Consider the following 14,018-nt stretch of genomic DNA (forward strand, 5'->3'; position numbering starts at 1 on the left):
GAAGGAAGGTTGGGTGATTAGGGCAATTATTTTTCTAGGAGGAACCATCAAGCTGGCATGGCAGATCTGGTTGGGAGCATCCTGGAGGTACCCATGTAGTTGATTTGTGGCCTACCTATTGGGGAGAAGCCCAATAGAACCAGGAAAGGCCAAGTACTGCAAATGGGGAGTCTTGGTGTGGCAAGCAGTGGATGTATGTGTAGAATGGTGTGATACCCTGAGGCCTCTGTTATGGGTAAGCACTGATAGGAGTATACTTAGAACTATATCTGGGGATGTGTATGAACATGGGAGCAGCACGCAAGGATGGGAAGTGCTGCAGAGTGGAGTGTATCTGTGATGACTGATACTACTGTGTCGCGTGTAAGATGTCAGGGTGGCTGCTGCTGTTTGGGAGTATTCACCGTGTTGTGGAAAGATTCTTACACAGGGACACTCAAAGTCAATCTTAAATTAATCATTGTTTATTGACACTGTGCTGGAGAGGTTCCAACCAACTCAATGCACCATAGTACACATGTCAATCAGGAGCTCTGCTGGGGCAGTCCCAACAATTGTCTTATATACGGCTATACACAGACAAGTTATATTCGCATGATTTAGCATAATTCATTCATCATTACCGTTTTGTTTCATTCATGTGACGACCAATACTGTTTCATAACATGTGACAGACCAACACCTCACGAGGCGTCTCCTCTCTAAGCTCAGACCTTGAAACTGAGATATCTTTTGTTTGTTCTCAAAACAACGTCTGGGCGTACTGCCAAATTGCAGCTACTGATAGGTGTGATTTGTACAGTCAGCCACTTGCATGAACACAGAAATTGGTTTATAGAACAGTGCATAAATAGAACACATGAATTAGTTCTAAGCACAAACATTAAAATTCCCATTACAACCACATTAGACTAGATTATAGTTTAAAAGAATGGCCTGGCTGTCCGATGGTTTATAATGTACGGTATCCTCTTTACACAACAAGCGAGTCAGCGTTCCATGGGTCCTCAGGTACCCCAATTGGGGTCCCTCGATGCCCTTGCCATGTCACAAGTGTAAACGAGTGACGAAAGAGGAACAGGGAAGGGTGATTAGAGGGGCCATAATAGCAATCTGCAGCACATGCCACTAGGTGGGTAAAGGACCTGCAGGGGCGGAACTTGGGACACTTAGGGCCATGGAATGTGTTACCATTGAGGCTAACAGGGGCCTTTGGACGACCTGAGGATAGGGAGGATGAGCAAGGTGTTATATGCTGATGGGTGGAAGGATATCGTGTATGGTCAGGGTCCGATACGCCTAATCCCATCCTGAACACCCGTTAGGGGCCAGAAGGGTGGAACCTGGTGCATGTGTCAGCCAGCGAAAGAATGAGTGGAAGTCCTGGTGGGGGGGTATAAGGATATAATACAGGCTCCTTGGCTAGTGAGGGGTCACAGGGTGCCCGTTGTGCTACAAGGAGAACCTACGGAAAGGATAAGGGATCCAGGCTCCTCAGACGTACAGTAGGTGGAGTTCAGGGTCGTCCTCAGGGGTAATCATTTGGTAGTTCGAGTGAGGGTGAAATGGTGGAAGTAGTGGTGGTGAGCCTAATGGAACCGGTAGACCTAGTGGGTCATAGTGATGACCAAGAGATACCGGAGCCGTGTGAAGCCCGAGCTACCGCTCCGGAGGTCAACCCCTCTCCAGGGGTAAGGTATGGAGAGTATCAGATACCAGAAACATGGAGATGCATATGTATTATGTGCTATCTGTTTAGAGAGACATGAGGCAGGGAAATGGCTACCAGGTTGAGGTGTAACCATGAGTTCCAAATTGGATGCTTTCGGGAGTGGCTGCACACCAGGTATAGTTGTCCGGTCTGCCGAAACTCGACGAGGTATGACCGGCATGATCAGGGGCAATATAGAGGACCGTCTGGATGAGCGGTTCAAGGAGAGGTCTGTGGCCTCTCTGAAAGCACCCTAGATCGAGCAAATTGGGCACTGCTAAGGTTGATCTAGAGGTCCTGTCAGGAAGAAGGTTGTACGGGTCTTGATGAGGCAGGGCGCCCAATTGGGACCAGTGGGGGAACCAGGCAATGGAATACCAATGGAGTGGCATTGGATTGGCTCTGGCCTCCTGGGCTCTTCCTAGGGAGGTTGCCTGGTGGAAAGACAGGATGAGCACTGTATTATGGGACCTGAGCTGGTCCCTTAGAGAGGACCCCGGGAACAAGACAAGGAGTGTGAGAGGGCGCCATAGGTCTTGAGTAGGTTTTTGTTAGCTAATGTGTACTTAGGGGGCAGGAATGTGGATAGGTTCCTGTGATTCTAACTAACCGGAGAAAGTGAGAGGGTTTAGTCTAATTTAGCCGTTTTTAAATTACAGGTAATGTGGACGAAACGTGGAGGTGTGGTGAAGATCTCCGCTGGTTTCCCTCCCAGGGACGTTAGGAACAGTTGTATATGCTGTTTTCGGCCAGGAAAGTGGCCGATATTAAGTGGCCAGGGTCTGTGTAAGGTGTTTTTAAACACGCGGGTATATCTATTTAACTGTGATTAGGGAAGGGAACAAGCTATTGGTCAGGAACCTGGCACAATGGGTCCTTGAGGTGGAAATAGTTTACCGTAGGAAAATAAGGGAATTTAGGCCTAACCCACCTACCCGGCTGGGAAAGAGAAGTGGAGGCCACCCACACCCCTTGGGATCCATTAAGGCTCTGGACCTTGGGAGAGGTTAAATGTATTTAAAGCAACTGAGTGGATACACAAACAGGGAAAGTGTGTCAATGTGCTAACAATGGTCATTTGTCCCTATAGGCCTGCTGTGGAATGCCATTATCTATGGTTGAGGTGAAGGGTTTGTGGCGGGCACTCGTGGGTGTAAAACTAATATTTATTTAATAATAACAAGTTGCCAAGCGGAGGAAGTGTATTCACCACTCAAGTTCCCCTGGTATTATAGCACTAAGAGAGCCTGATGAACTACGGGTCGCCCTACCCCTGAGCTGGATGTCCCGATGGGTGGTTTTTGGAAAAGGTTTCTCCCACCTCAGCTGTCGGCCGCCAACTGCTAATCCAGTACCGCAGTTGGTATCAGTGGGTCGCTGGGATCGGGACTGGGCTGGACGTGCAACACACGTAGGTAATAGGCCTAAAGTGGGGGTAATCTAGGCTAGCTCATTAATCACAAGGGAGAGGTGTGAGTTGGGCAAGACAATATCTAACCATATCATGAAAGCAACAATCAAAGTCTAGGAAGGGGGACGTAATGGTAGGTCAGCTGATAGAGATGAGTCTTCAGGCCTGCTTTAAAAGCCACAACAGTCTGAACAGCACAGAGATTATCAGGAAGGGAGTTCCATAGGTGTGGGAGGAAAAGGCACGGTCCCCAATTGGGCGGAGCCTTGTCCTGGGGGCATGTAGGAGTTTGGCGTGGCTTGAACATAGGGTACGTGGAAGTTCATAGGGGGAGTGTAGGTGGGTCCGATGCCATATAGGGCTTTGTAGACAAGGATGAGAATTGTATAGTCAATTCTTTGAGGAACAAGTAGCCAATGGAGATCAGCAAGGATGGGGGTGATGTGTGGCAGACCTTTTTGTCAGCACTGTTTTGGATGAGCTGTAGTTTATTAATTGAACTTGGAGGCTGGCCCCAAAGTACTGCATTCCCAAGTAAGAAGCTATCTTACTGAAGCAGTGGGACCGTATAAAACTCTCAACAACGTACATTAGATATACAGTATAGCTTCAGAAATATAACAAAGTATGCCAAGAATGTAATAGGGTACCTATACAGAATTATCGAAGAATTAAAAGATGAGAATTTTAAAGCGGTAACCAATTGGGAAGACGAGCTGCAAATAGTAATATCCCAAGTGGTGGGAGGATATATCTAGAAGCAGGTTCAAGATGACCAACTCTCTACTCTGAAGGGAATACTCTTAGAAAATCATAACTCTTATAATGCAATCAAAGTACAACCATGACATCACACCAAGCTCAAATCAAATTGTAATGGTCACATACACATATTTAGCAGATGTTATTGTGGGTGTAGCGAAATGCTTGTGTTCCTAGCTCCAACAGTGCAGTAGTATCTAACAGTGCAGTAGTGTCTAAAAACGATGAACAACAATACACACACATCTAAAAGTAAAAGAAGGGAATTAAGAAATATATAAATATTAGATTGAGCAATGTAGTGGCATTGACAAAAATACAGTAGAATAGAATACAGTATATACATATGAGATTAGTAAAGCAGTATGTAAACATTAGTTAAACATTTATTAAAGTGGCCAGTGATTCCAAGTCTATGTACAGTACCAGTCAAAAGTTTGGACACACCTACTCATTCAAGGGTTTTTCTCCCAACCTCAACCCAATTGAGATGGTTTGGGATGAGTTGGATCGCAGAGTGAAGGAAAAGAGCCAACAAGTGCTCAGGATATGTGGGAACTCCTTCAAGACTGTTGGAAACGCATTCCAGGTGAAGCTGGTTGAGATAATGCCAAGAGTGTGCAAAGCTGTCATCAAGGCAAAGGGTGGCTACTTTGAAGAATCTCAAATATAAAATATATTTTGATTTGTTTAACACTTTTTTGGTTACTACATAATTCCATATGTGTTATTTCATAGTTTTGATGTCTTCACTATTATTCTACAATGTAGAAAATAGTAAAAATAAAGAAAAACCTTTGAGTATGTGTGTCCAAACTTTTGACTGGTACTGTATATAAAATAATGCCTAGCCAGTGTTAAGGAGCCAAGTCTTTACATTTAAGGTCTAACCCAACCCTGATTTATGTTGCTTTTCCATGGATAAGTATTAATGCCTGTCGCTGTGAATATTTCTTTATTGTTAGAGGGAGTTTATTTTTCAATACATTTTGAGTTCTTTCTGTTTTTGGCTGAACTGATTAGCAATTGTAAACACAGACTAGTCTGCCCTGGTCTTTATCTGACAGTTTTTTTTTATCTCTTCCTATCTGTCTGTCTCTTTCTGTCTGTCTCTCTGTCCATCCTCTCTATCTCCCATCTCAATCTCTCGCTCTCTCACTCTCTTTTTCCTCTATGTCCTCACTTAATCACATCAGTATCTGACTGAGTTACCTGAGCTAACCGTGCTACCTGACAGTGCAGTATCTTAATCTCTCTCTCTCTGGTGTGGTTGTGTTCCACAGAGAACCATGAGCACTGTGGTAGTGGACTCGGACCACATGATACCATGAAGAGAAGCCTGCAGGTCCTGCGCCGCCAGCTGCTGAGTGAGTAGACAAGACTGGGTCCTCATACTAACTGAGATAGAATACAGTCAAATAATATACTGTACATTAGTGAGACTCATAGCACAGTGAGATAAATACAGATCAATACGAGTGTCTCAATCCACCGCATCCGCCTATGTAACACTTCCGCATCTGCGGTGAAAGGTGACAGAACTATAGCAGTGTTTGACAGACCATGAGACATCCCAAAAATCAACATGATGGTGTTCTCCGTTTTGCTCTACGACCCCCACAAGTGTCACAGGAGTCGTCTGAAGTTGGTAACGCTGATGTGCCATATTCTGTCTGTAGTGTCCGAACCGTTTGAGCTACAAAACTAATATGTCCCCACTATGGAAAGGGGAGACTGCATTTTTGCTCTACGACCCATACAAGTGTCAAAGGACTCGTCTGAAGGTAACCCATACAAACAAATGGAAGTATGGAGGTAGTTTTGTGCCAACAAAGATAATGTGTCCAAAAAAACTAAAAAATTCACTGAGCTTTCTTATACCTCCTAGTTCTAGGACAGACATTTCAAAACCTTATTCCTTATGATAACTTTTTTTCCATTTATGAATATTTTATTCAATGCTTTTCTATGGGCTATAGTAGTAAAGGCCAAATTCAATATTTTATCAAATCATTTTAAAAAAAGAATAATTTGATAGCTGAAAGGGTCCTAAAATTCAAAATTAAATAGCTAAATGGTCCATGGTATGACCATCTTAGAACAATTCCATATGTTCAGTGGCAATTTTAGCATGTACATTTGAAGTCGGAAGTTTACATACACCTTAGCCAAATACATTTAAACTCAATTTTTCACAATTCCTGACATTTAATCCTAGTACAAATTTCCTGTCTTAGGTCAGTTAGGATCACCAATTTATTTTAAGAATGTGAAATGTCAGAATAATAGCAGAGAGAATGATTTATTTCAGCTTTTATTACTTTCATCACATTCCCAGTGGGTCAGAAGTTTACATACACTCAACTAGTATTTGGTAGCATTGCCTTTAAATTGTTTACCTTGGGTCAAGCATTTTGGGTAGCCTTCCACAAGCTTCCCACAATATGTTGGGTGAATTTTGGTCCATTTCTCCTGACAGAGCTGGTGTAACTGAGTCAGTGTTTGTAGGCCTCCTTGCTCGCACACGCTTTTTCAGTTCTGCCCACAAATTTTCTATAGGATTGAGGTCAGGGCTTTGGGATGGCCACTCCAATACCTTGACTTTGTTGTCCTTAAGCCATTTTGCCACAACTTTGGAAGTATGCTTGAGGTCATTGTCCATTTTGAAGACCCATTTGGGACCAAGCTTTAACTTCCTGACTGATGTCTTGAGATGTTGCTTCAATATATCCACATAATTTTCCTACCTAATGATGTCATCTATTTTGTGAAGTGCACCAGTCCCTCCTGCAGCAAAGAACCTACACAACATGATGCTGCCACCCCCGTGCTTCACGGTTGGGATGGTGTTCTTCGGCTTGCAAGCCTCCCCCTTTTTCCTCCAAACATAACGATGGTCATTACGGCCAAACGGTTCTATTTGTGTTTCATCAGACCAAACATTTCTCCAAAAAGTACGATCTTTGTCCCCATGTGCAGTTGCAAACCGTAGTCTCGCTTTTTTATGGAGGTTTTGGAGCAGTGACTTCTTCCTTGCTGAGCGGCCTTTCAGGTTATGTCGATATAGGACTCGTTTTACTGTGGATATAGATACTTTTGTATCTGTTTCCTCCAGCATCTTCACAAGGTAATTTGCTGTTGTTCTGGGATTGATTTGCACTTTTCGCACCAAAGTACGTTTATCTCTAGGAGACAGAACGCGTCTCTTTCCTGAGTGGTATGACAGCTGTGTGGTCCGATGGGGTTTATACTTGTGTAATATTGTTTGTACAGATGAACGTGGTACCTTCAGGCATTTAGAAATTGCTCCCAAGGATGAACCAGACTTGTGGAGGTCTTGGCTGATTTCTTTTGATTTTCCCATGATGTCATGCAAAGAGGCACTGCGTTTGAAGGTAGCCCTTGAAATAGATCCACAGGTACACCTCCAATTGACTCAAATGATGTCAATTAGCTATCAGAAGCTTCTAAAGCCATGACATCATTTTATGGAATTTTCCAAGCTGTTTAAAGGCACAGTCAACGTACCACTGCTACACCTGTCTATCAGCGGAGCCTTGTCTGGCAGCGAAACAGTACATTCAGCCTCATTTACTGCCTTTTAAAAAAAAATAGCTGATATGGCTGACTTGCTTAAACAAATGTGGTTTCTACTGACAATTGAGATGTACAAACTGTGGCATAAGGGGACAACAAGTGGATAAGAGGCAATCCATAATTTCGATTAAGACATTAATGAGCGAGCTAGGACGGATGTAGTCAATATAACTATTTGTTCAGCACTTTTTAAATGTACAGCGACAGAATTCAGAACATCGGCCGTTCTTACAGTATTCTCCCTGTACACCAAGTCAGAACCATAGGATAAGTGAAGGGGGCATATAAGCAGACTATGAAAGCTCTTACAATATTTGATGATTACATTTCTCTAAACAGGTTATAGGCTACATGTGCACCACCAAGTCAAAACAGTAGGGGAAATTAAAAGGGGAAAAGGGACCAAATTATTAGGGTGAGGCACATGGGCTACTAACAACTTACTACACAACATACACTTAGTATTACTTTCTTAGCTACAGTATACATATCTCCCTGGCATATTACATAATTTATGCAGCAGCATACAAGACATGTTTGGACTCACCACAGGAAGGTGCCTTCGTGGGCAAATTTTGTCATCAAAGTCTGGCATTCTCTGGATTTATGGTGCTTTCAAGACTGGGAACTCTGGGGGAAAAAACAAGGTTGAATCATGACGTCAGTGATCTTCAGGTCGGAGCTCTAGAAAGAGGCCCGAGTTCCCGACTTACAATTCCAAGTTGGATGACTGTTCAAAACATATTTTCCCAGTCGGAGCTCGTTTTTTCCCCAAGTTTCCAGTTGTCTTGAACTCACTGAAGTCCGATTTCCCAGTTCCGAGTATCCAGTTGTTTTGAGCATGGCAATAGTCATGCTGGATTGACAGCATGGCCAATGTTAAATATGTATCCTTTTAAGCTTGGAAAAGAGACCCTTAAACCCAGACTTGGGATCACACACCCACTCCACTGAATAGCAGGCTAGTGATTGCTTTGCAATGCTTGCAGTTAGCCACTGATTCCTTCCAAACCACTCATTGTTGAATTTGCGATTTCCAACTTGTTGTGTAATGTTTATGGCCGATGAACACATACGTTTTATCTATAATTTCTCTTCATTATTTATCTTCATATGACAAGTATTAAAAAGGATTTGCCAGTAGATTGTCGAGTTGATTCATGATGATGACTGCTAGCTAAGATTTTGAAAGTAGCAGTCCAATCAAAGCTACTGTAGATATAACTGGCTTTGACTCTCTACCCTTAGATTTGGCAGTGACGTAGTGTCCCCATGAGTGACAGAACACTGAGCCAATCACAGCGCAACTAGAGAACATTACCAAGCCCTACGCTCTGTATTTCCACTGGCTGCCCCACCACCACAGAATGCACTGAGCTAGGCTGAAACACCTGCATTTTGGAACTGCCTTACTCAAGAAAGCAAAAAAGTTACCAAATGTATATGCAGCTTTATAAATTCAAAAATATATATTTTTAAATTACATTGTTTGCAAACTGATATGTGACACGTATTAATGCCCAAATAACATAAAAAACAGGCAACCCCCAATTTTATTTTAATTTTCTTATTTTATAAAAATGTTTTGATTTAAAGGGTGGGGCTCAAAACAGGTGGGGCTCCGCAGTCCAGTAAGACAGAGTACACAGCTAAAGTGAGAGCACCATAACAGTGCCGATAACAGCTACAAAGCACAGTCTCGGACGATTCCAGGTAGAGCGAGAACAGTTTTGTATTTGCAGTGTGTTACTCGTCCATATCTACCTCTGTGTTCCATAATCATATCATACAGTATGCTGTTAGCGTGTTTAACATTCTCAGCATATTAGTGGGGCCAGGGGGGAGCTGGTGTGTGTGTCTGGCAGGTGTCCAGAACAGAATGTGGAACATGGGGTCAGGCTGAACCACTGACTGTAATACAGCTGAGAAGAGGGTACAGCCACTGAAATAATGGAACCTTTAGAAAGGAAATTCTTATCATTCTGTGGCTCAGAAATGTTGGATATGTGACATCGTATCCCCAATAAAAATTTTACTGGATGGAAATTCATTTAGTTAATTGAACAATCCTCATAAAAAATACATTACACTTACAAAATCAAATCAAATTGTATTTGTCACATGCGCCGAATACAACAGGTGTAGACAGTGAAATGCTTACAAGCCCTAAACCAACAATGCTTTAAGAAGTTTTAAGAAAGAAAAGTGTTAAGTAAAAAATAGAAAATAAAAGTAACAAATAATTAAACAGCAGCAGCAAAATAACAATAGCGAGGCTATATACAGGGGGTACCGGTACAAAGTCAATGTGCGGGGGAACACCGGTTAGTCGAGGTAATATGTACATGTAGGTAGAGTTAAAGTGACTATGCATAGATAATAAACAGAGTAGCAGCAGCGTAAAAGAGGGGTCTGGGTAGCCCTTTGATTACCTGTTCAGGAGTCTTATGGCTTGGGGTAGAAGCTGTTAAGAAGCCTTTTGGATCTAGACTTGGCGCTCCGGAGCCACTTGCTGTGCGGTAGCAGAGAGAACAGTCCATGGGCCTTCCTCTGACACCGCCTGGTATAGAGGTCTTGGATGGCAGGAAGCTTGGCCCCAGTGATGTACTGGGCCGTATGCACTACACTCTGTAGTGCCTTGCGGTTGGAGGCCGAGCAGTTGCCATACCAGGCAGTGATGCAACCAGTCAGGATGCTCTCGATGGTGCAGGTGTAGAACCTTTTGAGGATCTGAACCCATGCCAAATCTTTTCGGTCTCCTGAGGGGAAATAGGCTTTGTCGTGCCCTCTTCATGACTGTCTTAGTGTGTTTGGACCATGTGTAACTCTGTGTTGTTGTTTTTGTCGAACTGCTTTGCTTTATCTTGGCCAGGTCGCAGTGTTCTCAACTGGCCTACCTGGTTAAATAAAGGTGAAACACATTTTTTTTAAATGATAGTTTGATGTTGATGTGGATGCCAAGGAACTTGAAGCTCTCAACCTGCTCCACTGCGGCCCTGTCGATGAGAATGGGGGCGTGCTCGGTCCTCCTTTTCCTGTAGTCCACAATCATCTCCTTAGTCTTGATCATGTTGAGGGACAGGTTGTTGTCCTGGCACCACACGGCCAGGTCTCTGACCTCCTCCCTATAGGCTGTCTCGTCGTTGTTGGTGATCAGGCCTACCACTGTTGTGTCATCGGAAAACTTGACGGTGTTGGAGTCGTGCCTGGCCATGCAGTCATGAGTGAACAGGGAGTACAGGAGGGGACTTAGCACACACCCCTGAGGGGCCACCGTGTTGAGGATCAGCTGTGTTGTTACAGTGGCTTGCGAAAGTATTCACCCCCTTGGTATTTTTCCTATTTTGTTGCCTTACAACCTCGAATTAAAATAGCTTTTTGAGGGGGTTTGTATAATTTGATTTACACAACATGCCTACCACTTTGAAGATGCAACATATTTTTATTGTGAAACAAACAAGAATTAAGACAAGAAAACTTGAGCGTGCATAACTATTCACAGTGCCCCCCCCCCCCCCCCCCCCCAAAAGTCAATACTTTGTAGCAATTACAACCTTTTGCAGCAATTACAGCTGCAGGTCTCTTGGGGTATGTCTCTTTAAGTTTGGCACATCTAGCCACTGGGATTTTTGCCCATTCTTTAATGCAAACTGCTCCAGCTCCTTCAATTTGGATGGGTTCCGCTGGTGTACAGCAATTTTAAGTCATACCACAGATTCTCAATTGGATTGAGGTCTGTGCCTTGATTAGGCCATTCCAAGACATTTAAATGTTTCCCCTTAAACCACTCAAGTGTTGCTTTAGCAGTATGCTTAGGGTCATTGTCCTGCTGGAAGGTGAACCTCCGTCCCAGTCTCAAATCTCTAGAAGACTGAAACAATAATTTCCCTGTATTTAGCGCCATCCATCATTCCTTCAATTCTAACCAGTTTCCCAGTCACTGCCAATGTTTTTCATTGGTGTTCGAGGGGTGATGAGAGGTGTTGGGTTTGCGGCAGACATAGCATTTTCCTTGATGGCCAAATAGCTCAATTTTAGTCTCATCTGTCCAGAGTACCTTCTTCCATATGTTTGGGGTGTCTCCCACATGTCTTATTTTTTTCTTTAAGTAATGCCTTTTTTCTGGCCACTCTTCTATAAAGCCCAGCTCTGTTGTTTGTACGGCTTAAAGTGGTCCTATGGACAGATACTCCACTCTCCGCTGTGGAGCTTTGCAGCTCCTTCAGGGTTATCTTTGGTCTCTTTGTTGCCTCTCTGATTAATGCCCTCCTTGCCTGGTCCGTGAGTTTTGGTGGGCGGCCCTCTCTTGGCAGGTTTGTTGTGGTGCCATATTCTATACATTTTTTAATAATGGATTTAATGGTGCTCCCTGGGATGTTCAAAGTTTCTGATAATTTTTTATAACCCAAACCTGATCTGTACTTCTCCACAACTTTGTCCCTGACCTGTTTGGAGAGCTCCTTGGTCTTCATGGTGCCACTTACTTGGTGGTGCCCCTTCCTTAGTGGTGTTGCAGACTCTGGGGCCTTTCAGAACAGGTCTATGTGTATATATATATATATATATATATATATATATATATATATATTTTACCTTTATTTAACTTGACAAGTCAGTTAAGAACAAATTCTTATTTTCAATGACGGCCTAGGAACATTGGGTTAACTGCCTTGTTCAGGGGCAGAACAACATATTTTTACCTTGTCAGCTCGGGGATTCGGTCTTGCAACCTTTCAGTTACTAGTCCAACACTCTAACCACTAGGCTACCTGCCGCCCAAGGTACCTGCCGCCCCAGGTAGCCTAGTGGTTAGATCATGTGACAGATCATGTGACACTTAGTTTGCACACAGGTGGACTTTATTTAACAAATTATGTGACTTCTGAAGGTAATTGGTTGCACCAGATCTTATGAATGCATATGCACGCACCACATTTCCGTTTTTATTTTATTTTTTGAAACAAGCTATTTTTTTACATTTCACTAGACGAATTTGGACTATTTTGTGTATGTCCATTACATAAAAATAAAAATCTATTTAAATTACAGGTTGTAATGCAACAAAATAGGAAAAACGCCAAGGGGGATGAATACTTTTGCAAGGCACTGTACATATCCTTACCACCTGGGGGCGGTCCGTCAGGAAGTCCAGGATCCAGTTGCAGAGGGAGGTGTTCAGTCCCAGGGTCCTTAGCTTAGTGATGAGCATTGAGGGCACTATGGTGTTGAACGCTGAGCTGTAGTCAATGAATGGCATTCTCACATACAGTGGCAAGAAAAAGTATGTGAACCCTTTTGAAATACCTGGATTTCTGCATAAATTGGTTATAACAAAAGACAAACACAGTCTGCTTAAACTAATAACACACAAACAATTATAAGTTTTCATGTCTTTATTGAACACACCGTGTAAACATTCACAGTGCAGGGTGGGAAAAGTATGTGAACCCTTGGTTTTAATAACTGGTTGACCCTACTTTGGCAGCTATAACCTCAACCAAACGTTTTCTGTAGTTGCGGATTAGACCTGTACAACGGTCAGGAGGAATTTTGGACCATTCCTCTTTACAAAACTGTTTCAGTTCAGCAATATTCTTGGGATGTCTGGTGTGAACTGCTCTCGAGGTCATGCCACAGTATCTCAATCAGGTTGAGGTCAGGACTCTGACTGGGCCACTCCAGAAGGCGTATTTTCTTCTGTTGAAGCCATTCTGTTGTTGATTTACTTCTGTGTTTTGGGTCGTTGTCCTGTTGCATCACACAACTTCTGTTGAGCTTCAATTGGCGGACAGATAGCCTAACATTCTCTTGTAAATAAATTTTTCTGTCAATGACAGCAAGCTGTCCAGGCCCTGAGGCAGCAAAGCAGCCCCAAACCATGATGCTCCCTCCACGATACTTTACAGTTGGGCTGAGGTTTTGATGTTGGTGTGCTCTGCCTTTTTTTCTCCACACATAGTGTTGTGTGTTCCTTCCAAACAACTCAACTGTAGTTTCATCTGTCCACAGAATATTTTGCCAGTAGCATTGTGGAACCTCCAGGTGCACTTATGCAAACTTCAGACATGCAGCAATGTTTTTTTTGGACAGCAGTGGCTTCTTCCGTGGTGTCCTCCCATGAACACCATTCTTGTTTGGTGTTTTACGTATCGTAGACTCGTCAACAGAGATGTTAGCATGTTCCAGAGATTTCTGTAAGTCTGTAGCTGACACTTTAGGATTCTTCTTAACCTCATTGAGCATTCTGCGCTGTGTTCTTGCAGTCATCTTTGCAGGACGGCCACTCCTAGCGAGAGTAGAAACAGTGCTGAACTTTCTCCATTTATAGACAATTTGTCTTACCGTGGAATGATGAACATCAAGGCATTTAGAGATACTTTTGTAACCCTTTCCAGCTTTATGCAAGTCAACAATTCTTAGTCTTAGGTCTTCTGATATCTCTTTTGTTCGAGGCATGGTTCACATAAGGCAATGCTTCTTGTGAATAGCAAACTGTTTTTTATAGGGCAAGGCCGCTCTAACCAACATCTCCAATCT

General features: G+C 43.1%; 1 protein-coding gene across 1 annotated transcript in view; it reads left to right on the forward strand.

Moving 5' to 3' along the window:
- Positions 1-14,018, forward strand: part of LOC120027965 (transmembrane protein 108-like) — a 71,186-nt gene that overhangs the window by 24,437 nt on the left and 32,731 nt on the right. The window contains exon 2 of the mRNA XM_038973062.1: positions 5,168-5,251. Within this exon, the coding sequence (XP_038828990.1) occupies positions 5,212-5,251 (40 nt within the window). The 5' untranslated portion in view covers positions 5,168-5,211. The remainder of the gene's footprint in view (positions 1-5,167; positions 5,252-14,018) is intronic.

The sequence above is a fragment of the Salvelinus namaycush genome, chromosome 33 (genome assembly GCF_016432855.1).
Source record: "Salvelinus namaycush isolate Seneca chromosome 33, SaNama_1.0, whole genome shotgun sequence".
Lineage (NCBI taxonomy): Eukaryota > Metazoa > Chordata > Actinopteri > Salmoniformes > Salmonidae > Salvelinus > Salvelinus namaycush.